This window comes from Mytilus trossulus, chromosome 14 (assembly GCF_036588685.1).
Source record: "Mytilus trossulus isolate FHL-02 chromosome 14, PNRI_Mtr1.1.1.hap1, whole genome shotgun sequence".
Classification (NCBI taxonomy): Eukaryota; Metazoa; Mollusca; class Bivalvia; order Mytilida; family Mytilidae; genus Mytilus; species Mytilus trossulus.
Window position 1 is genome coordinate 51,740,361 of NC_086386.1, and position 17,570 is coordinate 51,757,930.

The 17,570-nt window shown below is 31.1% G+C and overlaps 1 protein-coding gene across 1 annotated transcript in view; it reads left to right on the forward strand.

Moving 5' to 3' along the window:
* LOC134697856 (uncharacterized) overlaps positions 1-15,055 on the forward strand; it is a 109,574-nt gene extending 94,519 nt beyond the window's left edge. Inside the window, exons 2-7 of the mRNA XM_063560144.1 lie at positions 1,993-2,026; positions 3,674-3,848; positions 4,667-4,969; positions 10,747-10,791; positions 11,337-11,381; positions 13,155-15,055. Of these exons, the coding sequence (XP_063416214.1) occupies positions 1,994-2,026; positions 3,674-3,848; positions 4,667-4,969; positions 10,747-10,791; positions 11,337-11,381; positions 13,155-15,055 (2,502 nt within the window). The 5' untranslated portion in view covers position 1,993. The remainder of the gene's footprint in view (positions 1-1,992; positions 2,027-3,673; positions 3,849-4,666; positions 4,970-10,746; positions 10,792-11,336; positions 11,382-13,154) is intronic.
* Positions 15,056-17,570: the final 2,515 nt, after the last annotated feature.

The window sequence follows — 17,570 nt, forward strand, 5'->3', positions numbered from 1 at the left end:
ATTAAAGGAAGTATCCAAATTATGTCATTCTAAGTTATCCTAAAATAACATTTTCGAGTAACTTATCGTTTAAGTACCTCTACAATTATGGAGGATATCTTAACATACAAGGACATTCTTAAGTGATTGATCGATTATTGATCTTTAAATCTTGAAATGTTCAAGGGCCACCTTAAATATTTGTATTTTTGAATCCACAACATATACTTTGTCTAACTGACATTTCGGCAAAAAAATGTTGGTATGCACACATACATGACCTTTAAAAAAAGTGTACCCTACCTTTTACCTGTAATTTAAACTTACTTTTATGTCAGTTAGAATATGCATAAGCGGGAAGTAGATCAAAGGTATGGCGTTATCATGTCTATCTATAATTTCAAAGTGGATTATTACTACATATGTTTACATCTATTTAATAACAGACTTACTTTAATTCAAATATATACAATCTTGCTGTTAATAATTGCATGTAATTGATTGAACTTAATCATTTTTATCATTGTTTTCAACTAAGTGCAAATAAGTGAAACGGAAATATTGTCATTATGTAATCTTTAATCTGAATCGATATCTTTCAGCAGGTAAAGACTATTCTATATTTTTCATTACACACTACATTATAAGTAAAACATTTTACACTAGACTATATTTAAACTTTCGTGATTGTTTACAGTTCATATGTAAACAACAACATACTAAATAGTGTCGTTGCTTTGAGTTCAAAAGAATATTAATTGTTGGACATACATGTATGTCGTGTCAGTGCAAATTCTAACGCACGAATGTCTGTTCGATAAAAAGCTGTTTAGGTTTATGAAAATTGAAATCAGTTCGATCGAAACTTTTTTATCAGGAACGTTTGCACGTTCGTTCTGGAAAAAACAATGCAAAATCTAGCAATAAATACTACTTGTTATATTTATACCGTTATATGAAGATACTATATGTTATAAAACCAGTATATTCTTACACCCACTTATTCAAGTAATGTCAATGAAAGACTCTTGAATTCCGTACGACAAATTCAAGAAGAAATCAATGACCACATATTCATATTGTATTCAAATGATTATAGCAACACTTGAATCTTTAGCCTTTCTCTGAAACTTTTAAGTAAAATTTTTATTACACCGCTCACATGAGAAAACCTCATCATACCAGGCTTAATAATTTGGTATGCCGGTCTACTCCATTCAGAAAATGGCATACGTTACAATAACTCATAAACATAAAACTATATAGATACACGAAATACTTGCGACAAATTACATAATATACAAAATGGATTTTATGTGCCGTTGGCTGTTGCCTGTCTGCCTGTCAGTGTATTTTATTTGAAGGTAAAATTGCTTGTACATACCGTATATGTGTTGGGAATTGTGTGTTGTATTGAATTAATATTTTTTGGCAAATTTTGACATACATTTCATGTATTACACTGTTATTAATCAAATAATAAAAACAACAAAGAAAAACATAAACATGTTGGTTGAATAAAATGTAAAAATATAAAGACACAGATGCTCTTCAAAATTACATACATGTTACATACATGTACATGTTCACGCATCTAAAATATCACTTGATTTTTATTTCAACTTGAATAGACACGGCTATTATATATTCTTTCCATTCTTTTTTTTATAATCATTATAAAGGTAAAATATAAGTCTCATTAATTGAAAGAAACACAACAATATAATACTTGATTTGTATTTTGGACAGTTAATTCATTGAACATCTTAAGAAATAAAAACATAACAAATTATCAACAATTTTGAAAGTTATTTGCATGACCTTCTGTCATCTGAAATTTCAAACCAAATTATTTTCGTGTTGCAATCATAAAAAAATTTCTATACCCGAATTAAGATAGAATGTGGAACACACATCGCACAACAACACGATGATATCAACGTTAAGCTTGAAATCAACGTGAATAATCTTGTTCTCAAACAAGTACAAAAATATGTGCATCTCTGCTTTCAGCATGTCTTCTAGACTTTTACAGACAGTTCTGTTGGTATGTTTATATGTTTTCTACTAATATCATGTTTTTTTAATTTTTTAATTAATATATTATATGGATACGTCATAACTTATGATTTTACAACATTTGGGTTAATAGTTTGCATTTGATATGACATGTATATTTGTCTGCAATAATGAGACAAAACCAATAGGTATCAGTATGGGCGTACTGCATTTCCGCTAATTTTTCAAAAATCCAAAACTGCGTTTCCGCAAATTTAAAGTATTCGTTTCTAGAAATTATTTTTTTTCCGGAAATTAACCTGATAGTAAATAGATAATATTTGAATATATATGTTAGATAAATTATTTATTTCCTATTGTTATACAAAAAGGGTTCTGATTTTATATCTACAATATACTAGAAATAAAAAAAATATTAAAGTTTAACCTGAGATGATGTCGGGATCGTTATATTTTTGTGTTTCACCAACTTGCAATGTCTATGATCGTCTATGTAATGAAATGACTGTTATTTGCATAGATGGCACAGTTAACTATTTGAAAGATGAGTGTAAAATGGCAACTTCATTTCTCTTGTGTTTGCGGTACTTCCACTTTTTATCAAAATATGGGATCTGCGTACTGATGTGTTCACAACCCGAAGACTAAATCTCCAGCCCGAGGAAGATAATATTGACTTTCAATGCGCAATGCACATGATGCATACTGCTTTACAAAAATGTCATGCTACTACAATCAACGGTTGTTGCAGGTTTCATTTAGGACAAAGTTCAATGTACTCTTTTATTATTTTCTCGAAAAGGAATAATTTATTTTTCCGGAATAGTTACTATTTTTGCGGAAAAGTAAGGTTTTTACATCCGGAAACGTAGATTCTTTTTTGCGGAAACGTCATCTTTTTTCCCGGAAAAGTTATGCCAATTCGCAGAAACGTAAAACGTCTATCATTATATACGACGTGAGGTAAAAAAACGTGATAACTTGGTAGCACGCCTTCGTATCAAGCAATAACTATGCTATTTAAACGGAAATTTAGGTGTCAATATCTCGAAGATAATGTCTAAGGATGACACATCACAAAACACAAAAAAATGTAAGTGTAAGAATTATTACGCATACTCACTGTATTTAAATAAACATACACACAGTCTAAGTATTGGAAACACATCAGAGACTTCATAAAACAATCAACAATCAAACGGAACAAAATTTAGGCATCGAATCATCAAGTATTGACAATACAATTAAATCTAAAAAATTGGGAAGTCAACAGACTTAAGTAACCTAAATATGAACGATGATATTAAGCTGATTTATTTACGAATAAGATAAAAAAAATAACCTATCGAAATCAACAACATGCTGAAGATATTACTGATTGGTTACTACATGGTTATGTAACCTGTTGCTAGGAATAAGACATGTACCTATACAACATTCTATAATTTGCCAGTTGCCATTAAAACGCTCCTGCAGAGCATATACATTTATTGAAACACTAATTAATTTTTTCTCATCGTTATTTGCAATCAAAAATTTTCATCAATTGAAAATGAAATAAACAAATATATATCTAGTTTTATTTTTTTCTCCTCAAGCATAATTATTATATAATTTATCAAATTAGTAGGTACAAGTATTAAGTATGAAAATAATAATTGGTTATTGACTGCAGATTACTGTATTGCTGGAATCAATTTCATATGAATTATGCTGCCCAAGCGATATACAACGTAATATAAGAGCAAATAAGTATTGCAATAGAAGTGAGAGTTATCTTTGTTTGTACGATGACAACACGAAGCACAACAGAGAGTCATGTAGAAATAAGCCCGAGTTTGAAATACCTGGTAAGTTAACAAAGGCTATCCTATATGTTAATTTGTAAAGAGGAAGCATTATTATTGACGTCGACAGTATATTTCTGTTCGTTTGTTTTAAATGTGATCATCTAGTTAAAAGATTCAACGTTCAGTGAATTCTATGTATATTGACAATAGCAACACTATTTATAAAAATATACTTTTCTTGTATGTCTTTTTGTTTTGTCAAACGGTAAAGTAAGCTTTTCTCATCACTTGTCCGTTGTCCGTCGCCGTCTGTCGTCGATAACTTTTACAAAAGCATTCTTCTTTGGAACTACTGGGCCACACCTATCATTGTGGTATGTTTTTTTATAAATGTGTCCAACGACCCAGCTAACAAATTATGATGACCGCCATGGATAAAAATAGAAAAGAGGAGAATATGTTCACCAGGTCAAGATTATCTGTTCTGAAAACAAGCCGTTGTTGGATTGCTTCCCCAGAATTAGTAATTTGAAGGAAAATTTTGCATTTTTTTTGTTATTATCTTGAATAATTTGACCAAACTTGCCGACAATAAGTATTAGGGTATCTAGTTTACAAAATAGATATCCAATGACCCTGCCTGCCAACCAACATGGGAAACATTGCTAAAATAAACATACTGGATAAACTCAGTTTTTTGGATTATATCTGAAAATCTCATATAAACCAAAAGTATAACGGTTGCATCATTTCATGGATCAATTGCAAAAAAATATATATCAGGTTAGCAACAAAGGTTCCTTTGCGCCTTTTATTTCAAATGTGTTTCTATGTACATGTAATCAATGTTCATATCCAAATCATTATATTCTTATTAGGATACAAGTTTATAATTGTTGGGACATTACAAGGAGTTCCATGTGACAGCAATAGGTATCAACCGATTCGATTTTGGACCAATGAGAATTCTGAATGTGTGTTCAAAACATCAAAATGCAATGGTATTGGACAACTTATGTACAAAAAAGGAACAGGTACTGAAGACACGGCATGTAGATGTGATTATGCTAATGGCTATGATTTCGTCATTACACCGAAAAATCCATGTATGTGTTTGCCGGAGATGGAAGATTGTACGTGTTACTTAAGGAAATGTTCTGTTGGAGAAGTTCTTACTCCAGGTAATAGGGATTGTTCCTATGACTGTTCGATATTTATGAAGGGCCTTCATGAAATAATATTTATACCATTTCATTATTAATTTATTTTTAGGTTGGCTAGTAAATCTTTATTTAAGAAACTGCCCACCATAATTCAAACTAGGCAAATGTTAGCAAAACAAGGCAATTTGTACAACCTTCAACAGTGAGGAAGATCCATAAAAAATCCAGGCATGGACAATTCCAAATGAGAAAACAAGCGACCAAAAACATAAGTAGACAATAAACATTGAAAATTTGTTCAGGAAAAAGACAAGAGAAGCTATTAAAAAGCAATTAATAAAAATCAATTATGTGAAACAGCAATAATAGACAATATGGTAATTAAAGACTTTAAATCAAATCACATTGCTATGATATCAAATAAGAATGAAGAAAAGTTAAAAACATTAAATTTTGTACATCAAATTGATTTTAAAATACATTTAAGATTTGTGTACGTTTCACCTTTCAGATGCTTTCCAAAAAAGTAATGTTGTTTTTATTTTACTTATTTGTACTTGCCATTAATCATTAGTTTTCATATACATTTGTAATTAGTAGAGTGGTCATTTCTTGCCATCATGACTAAATATCAGTTTAATAGACTGCAAACCATTGCTTGTGGTATGCTGTAGTTTTGTTTTTTTATGTTGTTTTAGATGAAGTTAATTAATGATTTGAGTTTCATACACATTCCATTATACTAATAGTTTAACAATTTACAACTTTACATCATTTGTGTTTTAGGTAAAATCTATGTGTTGCTTGTTTTGATTATGCTAAGATGATGTTTGCTTTCAAAGGAGCACTAGCTGTCAAATTTATGTTCACCGATTTGACTGACATTCTAATATACTACTTTGAACAATGTAAAACATTTTTTCCAAACTATAAAAAGTATGAAATAAACAATTTACAGGACATGGTCTCCATAAGATGTAGCTTCGTTTCGTTAGAATTTTTGGCAATACGCCATATAATTAACTATCGAGTTGACCTTCTATGACCATTTAAACGACGTTTACATGCACATAGATATAAATAGATTAAGCAACTCGTGCAATTGGATTAGTATAGGTATGTTAAATTTTATAAATGAGAAATAAAAAACGTCGTTTTTACCATAATAAGAATATTTTTTGGTGGATCAAATTAGTCAATCAAGTAATTTTCCTTTGTTTCACTTTCAAGGTTAACATTCGTTTCCATTTAATAACCATATACGGGCAATGCATGCGTTATTCTTTCGCTTTTACTGGGTCAGATTGGAGTTCACATGAATATGGATTTCATGAGGTCGATTTTTTACTTGCAATTGAATAATTCATTATCAATGTTTATACGCTTAATTTCACAAAATTGAACCATTATAGCGGATAAAAGCAAATTATCATATCACTATTTCACTTTCATTTATGATAGAACAAATCAAAACATATTTTAGATTTTTAATATATCTCGTTGGTAGTGCCTCTTCAAACAAATTTAAAAAAAAAAGAGAAAAATAATGGAATCACATGTACACGATGAATTTAAATAGTGCCTGAAGGCTCTACTTTGAATTTGAATACATTAAAGTAAATGATAGTCAAACATGTCAAAGTAATATACATATATTTAATTAATTTAAAAAAACAGTGTTGATTCCAAATAAGCTTACATATAATGAATTACATATTAATACTTCTGTGCAAAACACCTTAACTTTGTATTGGCATTTTTTTGCAATTTTGTAACACGGTTTTAAATATTATAACTGTAAAAGGATGATAATAATATGAGTTTAAGATTTTTAAAAAAAAATCACAAATGACTTACTGTATATTTTGCACATTTTGTTTCATAGATTATAATTGTGTCCCGCCTACAACGCACTGGAACTCATCATTTGAATGCCGATTGAAAGACAACACAGAGTAAGTTTATGTTTGCCTTGAAATCCTTGCATTTTTAATTCTTTTAAATCTAAAAGAAAAGGGCATGGAATGACACTCATTGAAATATGCTGTGTTTAAAAAAGAAGTTGAACAAGAGTTGCTTTTTTAATTGAGTTACGTAAATACAGAGAAGTGATGATACATGTACAAAGAAGCCATCAAAATCAAATACAAACGATGCTTACAACAATAACGACGGTATTGAATTTGATTACAAAACATACATTTTTTCTACATAAAAAACGGCTGAAGTAATTTAGAAAAATGACAGTTGTTGTCCATTCGTTTGATATGTTTGAGCTTTTCATTTTGCCATTTGATTAGGACATTTTTGTTTTGAATTTTCCTCGGAGTTCAGTATTTTTATTATATTGTAAACCTTCTACACAAAAATTTACAATGGGAAGTCAACAGAAAACTGGGAGTGATCCAAATGGCTCCACTTTGATGTTGATATTCTTTATTTCAATGTCGATGTTGAATATTTTTCTTACTCTTATAATTAGAATAATTTTAGCAAATTGATAGCTTTCATATTTTAAAATTAAAGCTTGATAAATCAATTACATAAAAAGTTATATTTTGGGTTCCAAAATCTTTCAATTTGAGCTACGTTCATCTTGACTACTGGTATTACTGTTTAGTTGATTATTCATACTATGCATTAAAATTGTAGAATAATTGAAGATCAAATTCAAACGGTTACCATAGATGAGTCTGGTGTTACAAATACAGGTAGATAAAAGTTCAAATCTATCATACATGTATCTTGAATAGTTTTAAAGACAATGGCAAAACTCCAAACATAGGAATTTAATTGAGCTGTTTTTCTCACCTGTTTTCAAATAAAACACAATACGAAAAGATGATTATGTTATTTGAATTCGTGAGGGTCGAAATAGTGTATAAATAAGCACACGGCGATATTTATTCATTAAAGGATGCTTTAAAATTACAATATTTTCTGAGGTCCAGAGCTTGAATTTCCTTGCACGATTTAATTATTTTATTCGAAAGGATTGCTGCTTGTAATAACGTTATAGAATCAAAATTTCCATGTGAAGAAGTAATAAAACTGATAGTTCGAAAAGTTTATGAATGTCATCATAAGCTGGTTGACAAAAACGGACTATCTGTTTAGCAGGGGACGACTTACATGATCCAAATAAGGTAGCCACAATCCCGTTCTATCTTTTTCGAACGTTTAAAAAAGAAGATGTGATATGATTGTCAATGAAACATCTATCCACAAAAGACCAAAATGACACAAACATTAACAACTTAAGGTCACTGTACGCCCTTCAACAATGACCAAAGCTCATACCGCATAGTCAGCTATAAAAGGCCTCGATTAGACAATGTAAAACAATTCAAATGAGAAAACTAACGGCCTTATTCATGTAAAAAAATGAACGAAAAACAAATATGTAACACATAAACAAACGACAACCACTGAATTACAGGCTCCTGACTTGAGACAGGCACATACATAAATAACGTGGCGGGGTTAAACATGTTATCGGGATCCCAAACCTCCCCTTACCTGGGACAGTGGAATAACAGTACAACATAAAAACGAACTATAAAAATCAGTTGAAAAAAACTTAACTCATCAGATAGACAAAAATACAAGTGGACGTGGTTGTTATGCATACAAATTGTTGAAGGCCGTACTTTAACCTATAATGGTTTAATTTTTAAATTGTTATTTGGATGGAGAGTTGTCTCATTGGCACTCACACCACATCTTCCTATATCTATAAAATTATCACCAGTTTTGTTTTTACATCATTACCACAACGAGTATAATATGTGAAGAAGGATATTTAGGTTTGTATTGCTCAGTCGTTTGTTTTTCGTTATGTGAATTGTTTGTGGACATGTTCACGCCTTAACGCTTTTTGAGTTTTACAATGACATTGGCTTGTTCTCAATATATCAGCACGAATATTTCATTGTTATTTTTGCCCCTCAATACCAGTCACGTGGTTGATGTTTTTTTTTTGTGGTTTTTAATGTGTTTGATGTTTAGCAGAACTGTTATTTTTTAAATATCGTTTTCCACCTTTATCATGTTTATCATTTTACACTAATATTGTGTAGAAATCTAGCCTATGATCAGTGATACGAAATAAAACGTAACATGTATTCAGTTGGAACTTTGGAACTAGGAACTTGATTCTTCTAATCTGATATGTATTTGCACTATTATTCATCTCTTTTTTAATTATTTTAATGATCTTTAAGTAATTTGTTTTGCATTTATTACACATATTTTTTCTATCTTTTAGGTCAAATTTACATTGTATTCGCCATTATATTTTGTTTGGCTTTCTGTATTGGTATGTATATCAATTGTATTTGACCATAACATATATATTGAGATTCAAATATTTTAAAATATTTTAAAACAAAAACTCTAAGCTACAACATAGCATAAACAAGAATTATCATTTCAATTAACAAATATGTTTTATGAAAGATATAAAGCTATGCATCACGAGTGTTAAAAGTCCAAATATAACAAACACATAGAGGTAATAGTTTTAACTACATGAGTCATGTTGCTTATTCCTGGTATACAGGTTGTGTGTGACAGAATTGAAACAAAATTGTGTATAACGAAATCGTAAAAAAAAATTAAAAATCTAGTGCATTTAATTGACAGTTCTTTTATTGTAGTGCTTTATCTCAAATATTTGTAAGATCTCCAACACGCCACAAAACCTGAAATCAAACTGCAATTTCATTATATTGTGCTTGAACCTGTTCGACAGTTTTCAGTGTAACTGTTGTGAGTTCAATAGGTACAGATCTCATAAATGCATATATATGCTGAAATAAACCTACAAAACTTCGACAAAATAAAGGCCTGATAAAGATTGAACCCATTGTTAGCATGATAAAATGAAAAGCATTGCACAACATAAATAGTGTGCCAAATCCGATAAAAAAAACATGTATGGAAGATTTTAAAGTTAAGGTAGCACTCCACAGTTAGAAAATAAAATTGAAAATGAGCCACAAAATGTTTACCCATCTCCTATTCCTGGATTTCTAATACAATAACCTTACTGTTTGTGTTGTATATGTGCATATGTATGTAACCGGTATCTTCCATAGATTTCATTTTTCAAAGTTAAAAGGATGAAAAATAATTCCTTTTATGTGTATCGATGCCAACATTCTGCATTTATTTACAATAAAATATTGCAAAAAGGGGGGTAAACATGTCACATATCCCCCCAAAATTTGGACCAAACTAGAATGTCAATGCCTTTGAGTGATATCTTTTTAGAAACTGTTTGCATAGATCTTCCTTGTGATCAAATAAAAAATGGGTGTCTTTCGCCTCATGTTTTCGTAAAATCTAATCACAAAGTTCGTGCGACAAAAAGTTGGAAAAAAAACATTACAATAATTGCCGGACCAATGTATGGTATGGGCATGCAAATACGGACTGTAATACAGAAAACAGCCTATATTACATGCATTACATAATATTGATGTTCATATAAACCCAATACGAAGGCTATTTTAGTACTCAGCTATCCAAAAATGAATTTTATTTCACACTAGCTCTCATATTTTAATAATCCACAGGGGCCAAAATTCACACCTAACTCTGGAGTACTAGTGCTACCTAAGATGAAGGATCACAGTTACACAATTATACTAAAAAATCTCATCATAGATACCAGGATTGAAATTTCGTATCTGCGCCAGACACCGTGAATCCGTCTTTTACACTCAGTCTTTATTTCTACAAATATATTTTATTTGTTTTTGGCTTTTACACGAATTTGTTTGTATTCACAGGTATGCTCATCTTTCTGCTGGTAGCATACTGCCCTCAACACCAGAGTAAGTCACTTACCTGAAATTGAAAATATTAGCACGAACACTAAATATTATTAAATGCTTGTTATGCGTAACCTTAAGTTGTTAATTTTTGTATTATTTGGTCCCTTGTGAGGAGTTATTTCCTTGGCAAATGTATCACATTTTACTTTTATATGATAGTTTGACAATGTACTAACGAGACTGAAGAAATAGTATAAACAGTACTGAATTTGCGGCAGTTGATAAGTCCTAAAAATAATTGAATGGCTGCAATTGAACGTTACATGTTAAAAGTAATCGTTCACTTTTATTTAGAAGCTGTTCATAACATATTGACCATATCAAATAAAAGAATAGATAAGTAATGACATGTATATCATTTTTTTTTCTCAGGAAATAAAACATACGTATAATAAAAGATTGATATATCAAGAAATCATATCACCTTGGGTTTGCTAGTTTCTGTCTTCGTACACATTAAACTTCTCTTTACACTTAAATTTTTATATTTTTTTCAACCGAAATTGAACGCCTACTTCAATCTTGAAATGAATGATATTTTACAGGCATTGATGACGACGATTCATGGTTCAACAAAGAAATTATGAACAGTTAGTATATTAACAATTTTATCTGATTTGATCCAATTGTAGTTCATCTACAAAAGACACGCGAATAGCTCCTCGATTCACACAATAGATTGAACGATTTATTTTTCAAATGTGACGTCACTTTGTACGTTTACGATGGTTAAGGCTTTGGCCAACTCGGGTGTGTATTTTTATGTTCTGGATTAAGTTGTTTTATGTGATCTATCCGTTTTTTCTGTAGTTATTCACCACATTAGTTTTGTCATGTATATCTTTTATATACATGATATAGTAATTCTGTAAAATTTACTGTTTGCAAAATTATAAATTATTCTAAATAATAAGGATGATCTTAGAAAATCCTCGCTGTGTTGGGCACAACGTTTTAGAACTTCTGGTCCTCTTGAACTTTGTACTTGTTTTGGCTTTCGAATTTTTTCGTGCGTCACTGGTTAGTCTTGTGTGTGTCCTGTACAAAGTCAGCAAAATGGCCAATGATATATTAAAGTTCGTTTCTGGCTGTGTCACATTTTTGTAATGCTGTTTTTCTATTGTGTGGTTGTACTCCTCTTATATTTGATGCGTTTCCCTCAGTTTTGTTTTTTAACTTCTTCTTTTTTCCAATCGATTTATGAGTATACTACTGTTGCCTTTATTTGTATTCGCAGATCCGATGCACTTGTCTCAACATTATATCAATCCCTTCTTGGTTTTAAAAAATCGCAGTAAAAAAAAGGTACCTATCCTGAAATTAAATGCTATTAGATATTGTTCTTTTGATTACAAAATTACAAATATGTATTTATCGATATTTTGGGGGGACATGTGACTAAAATATATGTTTCGTGCTATGGTATATGCAAAGTGTACCGTGTATGACATAACGCCTCACGATGGGGACATTTATTCCGATGCCTCTTGTAGAAAAAGACGATCGCTGCAGGTAAAGAACTATTGCAACAACTATTTAAGAGGTCAATAGGCATGCTAGGAGCATTGTTTGAAGGTTCTATTTCTATCCCTATTCAAAAAACCTTATTTCGCAGGCGCAGTCTTAACTGCACCGATTATCATTCCGGAAGGCTAATATTACAGTATCCAACTACTATTTTATTAGCAATTTGTTTAGTCCGCAATATGCATTACATATTGACCACTTTACTTGATATCAACCAATAAATTATTCATGAAAAGAGAAAATGTCGAGCATATAAATTTAATCACTATTCTCGTTGTAATACAGGCCTCTGTTGATTAAATTAAAAATGACGGAATTGACATGATGATAATGGTAAGTTGAATAGATAACATGAGCTGTATTTAACAGAACCTTTTGAATTAACAAGGACTCATCAATGCGCTTCAAATTATTTCTTGATTGATTTTGCCTTTTTAATTTTTTTATTCGCGTTTCATTGATGACTTTTCTAAAGATAACGAAACCTGCGTCTGGCGTAAAAGCTCTTTATCCTTGGATCTTCGATGTATTTATTGATCATAGATCTTAAAATCTAGCAAAGAGTTAAATCAAAACAATACTGAACACCTTCTACAACACTAAAAGGAATTTCTCTAATCAAAAGCTCCAACACATCAAACGAATGGATAACAACTGGCATATAACTGTCTTCGTACAGACATGTAGAAAATGGTGGATTGCTCGTATGTTTATGCCAGTCGCATCAAATTCCATTACATTGACAACGATGCGAGAAAACAACGAACAGACGCAATAGGTAAAATGTAAAAAAAATCAGGTGTTTGTTGTTGTATTAACCATTTTTTTATTTACAGATATCCTAAATAAGGAAAAACTAAATTGGAAAGAGAAAACGGAAAAGTTTGTCAGTACAAGAGCCACAAAAGTAATTTTGGAGAAAATTCAGAACCACAACTGTGTATTAATAAGTGGGCCTCCAGGCGTTGGTAAAACGGCAAATGCATATTGTGTGGCCTTTATTTTAGAGAAAACCTATAAATGCATGGTAATTGAAGTAAATGCTAGTGATCTACATAAGTATGCCTTGTCAAGTATGAACCAAGTGTTTATAATTGATGACGTTTTTGGGAAATATTGCTGTGATACAGATTTCAGGCTTATTTGTTCCTCTTTAAAAACAGTTTTAGATTACCATGCTAACACAAAAATAATAATGACCTGTAGATCGCAGACATATCATTTGGTGCAGAATCAACTTGCTTTGGAGAATATCTCCTTTGAACATTGCGATTTTCTCTTATATGACCTTCAGTTATCCGTAGACGAAAGAAAGGAAATTGGTGAATCTTACATAAAGAGGGGAATAATTAGTGTACTTAAAGATAATATTTGCATGTTATACAGCTTTTTTCCATGTATTTGCATAATTTTAGCAGCTTGTAAAGAAAATGAAAACTTTTTTACATATCCGTCCAGTTATATAGCGTACGAAGTCAACAATATTAAACTGAAATCTAATGAGACCTACTTAGTGTTAGCTCTGCTAGTTGTTTTAGACAATGTTGTAGAAGAAATTGTACTAGATGAACATAATGTTAAGACCGACGTCATGCTTAGAGATATAGTTACAGAGGCAGGAATTTTGCAAACTCCTTCTAAAGGCTTATTGTTATCTTTTCTGAGATCATTAGATGGTACATTTGTTAAGAAGTGTGATCACGGTTTTACATTTATGCATAAATACATGTTTAACATGATGGTTGGTTGTATTGGTCACAATTTTATAAGAAGTATACTAAAATATGGATCAATTGGTTTTGTTCAGACGAGAATACAATTGGCCTTTTTAGAAGAAATTGTTGGCAGTTTCATGATTAGTGTTACTCCAGATTTGTACAATGAATATTTCGCTCGATTAACAAGCGACATCAGTCATGGAAATGTAACTACTGTGTTTGCAAACAAGCAAATGTGTTCAGGTCAGTTTCGAAAGGAAATGTTACCACACTTTGAAAAACATTTGAAGGCTGAAGATATAGTTGATGCTAAAGACAAATCGACTGTTATTCATAAAGTGTCATCATCGGGTTTTACGGATTTATTAGCATATTTTGTGAAAAAAGACATGCCAAACATTAATAAACAAGACATTCATGGGAAAACAGCTCTTCATTTGGCTGTATTGCATAGACATCAGCACATCGCTGAAATTCTTTTACAACAAAAAGCGGACGTGCATCTCCGGGACAATGACAATCGCGCTGCGATTCATATAGCTTGTAACAATGGTAACCTACATATGACAGATTTGTTAATAAAACATAAGGCACACACAAATAAGAGAGACATACATGGACTCACCCCACTACATCTGGCATGTATAAGAGGCCATACTGAAGTCGTAGAACTGCTTGCACAGGCGAAGGCAAAAATGAATAAATCTGATGATATTGGAAGAACACCATTGTATGTGGCTTGCGAAATGAATAATGTTGACACAGTTAATTTCCTCGTACATCACCTTTCACTAAAGGATATTCATAGTGAAGACAACAAAAACGGTTTTACACCACTTCATATTGCATGTGATAAAAAACATACAGATATAGTAGATACATTGCTGAAATACGGTGCAAACGTAAATAGACCTTCAAAGAATAATGACACACCAATGAAAATTGCAAAACGGCATGGAAATACAGTTATTATCAAACTTTTGCGGAAATATGAAGAGATAAACACGGTACAAAAGTGAAAAAAGTGCACGTATTTGACTCTAACGTTATGCAATAGTATACCAAAGCAAAGCGTTTGATTGCCTTAATTTTAGATGTCTTAATACACTTTACATTTATAATTCGAAGGTAATGTTGCGAACAATTTTTAAATCACCGAAAGCGAAATATATTTTTATATTCTACATAGGAGTCGGAAGATATTGAAGGGGAAACCAAATATGATATGTAATCAATATATTTGTAAAATGAATAATTAATTGTACTCAACACTTCCTTATAACTTAATAAAACTTTAAACAAAATAAAACTTTACAAAAGGGAATAGATATAAGAAGATGTAGTATGAGTGCCATAGAGACAACTTTCCATCCAAATCACAATTTATAAAAGTAAACCATTATACATGTAGGTGTTTAACACGAAACATTGGCTCACACCGAATATTCCGAACAGCAAGCTATAAAGGGCCCAATAATTTAGTTGAGTAAAACGATTCAAACAAGGGTCTAATCTTTATAAGAATTATCTTTACATAAAGCACTTGTGAACCAGATCAGCAAGGACAACCGCTAAACACCAGGTTCCTGACTAAGGAAATATGCAAGCAAATGCAGCGGGTTTAAACTTTTTTTTTCTTATAGAAACCAATAGTCACCCTTTACCTGAAACGATAGTGTTACATCACAGCATAGAAAGACGCAAAATAAAAAATGGCATCTTTCAATCAAAAGACAAATTAACACACACAAGTGAGCATAAACTGGACGAATATAATAAGTCTATAGTCCAATATTGATACAAAATAAATAGAATAAGGGATGAGATATTAAACAGTATTATTGAGACAGTCATGACCTTGAAAAATGCCGCAAAATAAAATAATGTATACAGACAAATAAACAAAGTATACACTAATTGAATACGGAAATTATTTTTAACAAAACAAATTATTGTCAGTGTTGTTCATAGTAAGTGAACAGAAGTAAAAAGTAATAGTCTAACCAAACATTAACAAAAATATCTACTTTGAATGTATAAAAATAAAGAGAGACGAGATGTAACACTCAATAAGTAAGCAATAAATAACAAAGAAGCACTACAAATAAACTCATCGTCGATACCAGGAATACAATTTAATATTTACGCGTTTCGTCTACAAAAGACTTATCAGTATCAGTGACGCTTTAATCAAAAATGTTATAAAAGACCAAATACAGTACGAAGTTGAAGAGATATGAGGACCAAAAATTCCTAAAAGTTGTGCCAAAATACAGCTAAGGTAATGAGTATGAACAGGTCACATTAACACAAAAGTACGATTTTGGATTACTTGCAGTTACTTAGATCTAGTAAAAAGCTAATCGTCTTTACTTTATCAGTTGTGAAATACAAATTATGTCAATAACTTTCTGAATAATAAGTTTCAGTTTGTATAAATAATTGTTAACGTGATGTTTTCGGTGAAGGAAATAATATTTTATCCGATTTATTTTGAGTTTACGTCATGATATGATACATGTACTGTAGTCACGCAAAATGAATAATTCGCCTGTTTTGCTGCAATGCATTTATCTTCTGAACCGGATTCATATTTTAGCATCGAACATCCACACCTTTTTCTTTGATATCATAAACACTGGAAGCGCTAAATTCAAACGGAATCATGGAATTTTGTCGAATCTAAAAAAGAGAGGGGGAGATACTGTAACGATTTTACCCAAAGACCCCTGTTTAGTGTAATTTTTATCTTTTCGAAATTTTGAAGAACTTTTTCAACTGATTTGTATAGTTCGTTCTTATGTTGTACTGTCCAAGGTTAGGGGAGGGTTTGGATCCCGCTGACATGTTCATCCCGTCGCATTTTGTATGTATGTATGTGCTTGTCCTCTGTCGGGAGCATGTAATTCATTTTTGTTTTAAATTAATATGGCCGTTAGTTTTCTCGTTTGTATAGTTTTACATTATCATTTCAAGGCCTATTATAGCTGACTACCCGAAAGGGGCTTTGCTCATTGTTGAAGGTCGTATGGTGACCTATAGTTGTTAATTTCTGTGTCATTTTGGTCTCTTGTGGAGAGTTGTCTCATTGGCAATCATACCACATCTTCTTTTTTATATATTCATATAAATGCAGACAAAAATCATAAAGGTTCGATTCCTTGAACCACATATCTCTCCTGCTGTCAATGTTATTATGCAAGGATGACTGTAAACAGCGAGTTCTTTTATTCGTAAAATATAAGATAAAAAACAAAAAAGATTAGCATCTGTCTTATTGTCATAGCATTCCATGAAATTTATTAAAAAAAAATCATGTCATAACTAAATAAATAAAAACCCCATTCCTAAAATGAATATGTCTTAACACAGAATAAGAAACACGAGTGGATGCTCCCTATGAAATATGAAATGTCTTGAGTGGACAGGTCGATGCCATTCTATCTTTAGTAGAAGGAAAACAAGTGAATTTTATTTAATTATCATTTTACTTTACTAGTCATCAAAGGACACATGATAATGATAGAAATTAAT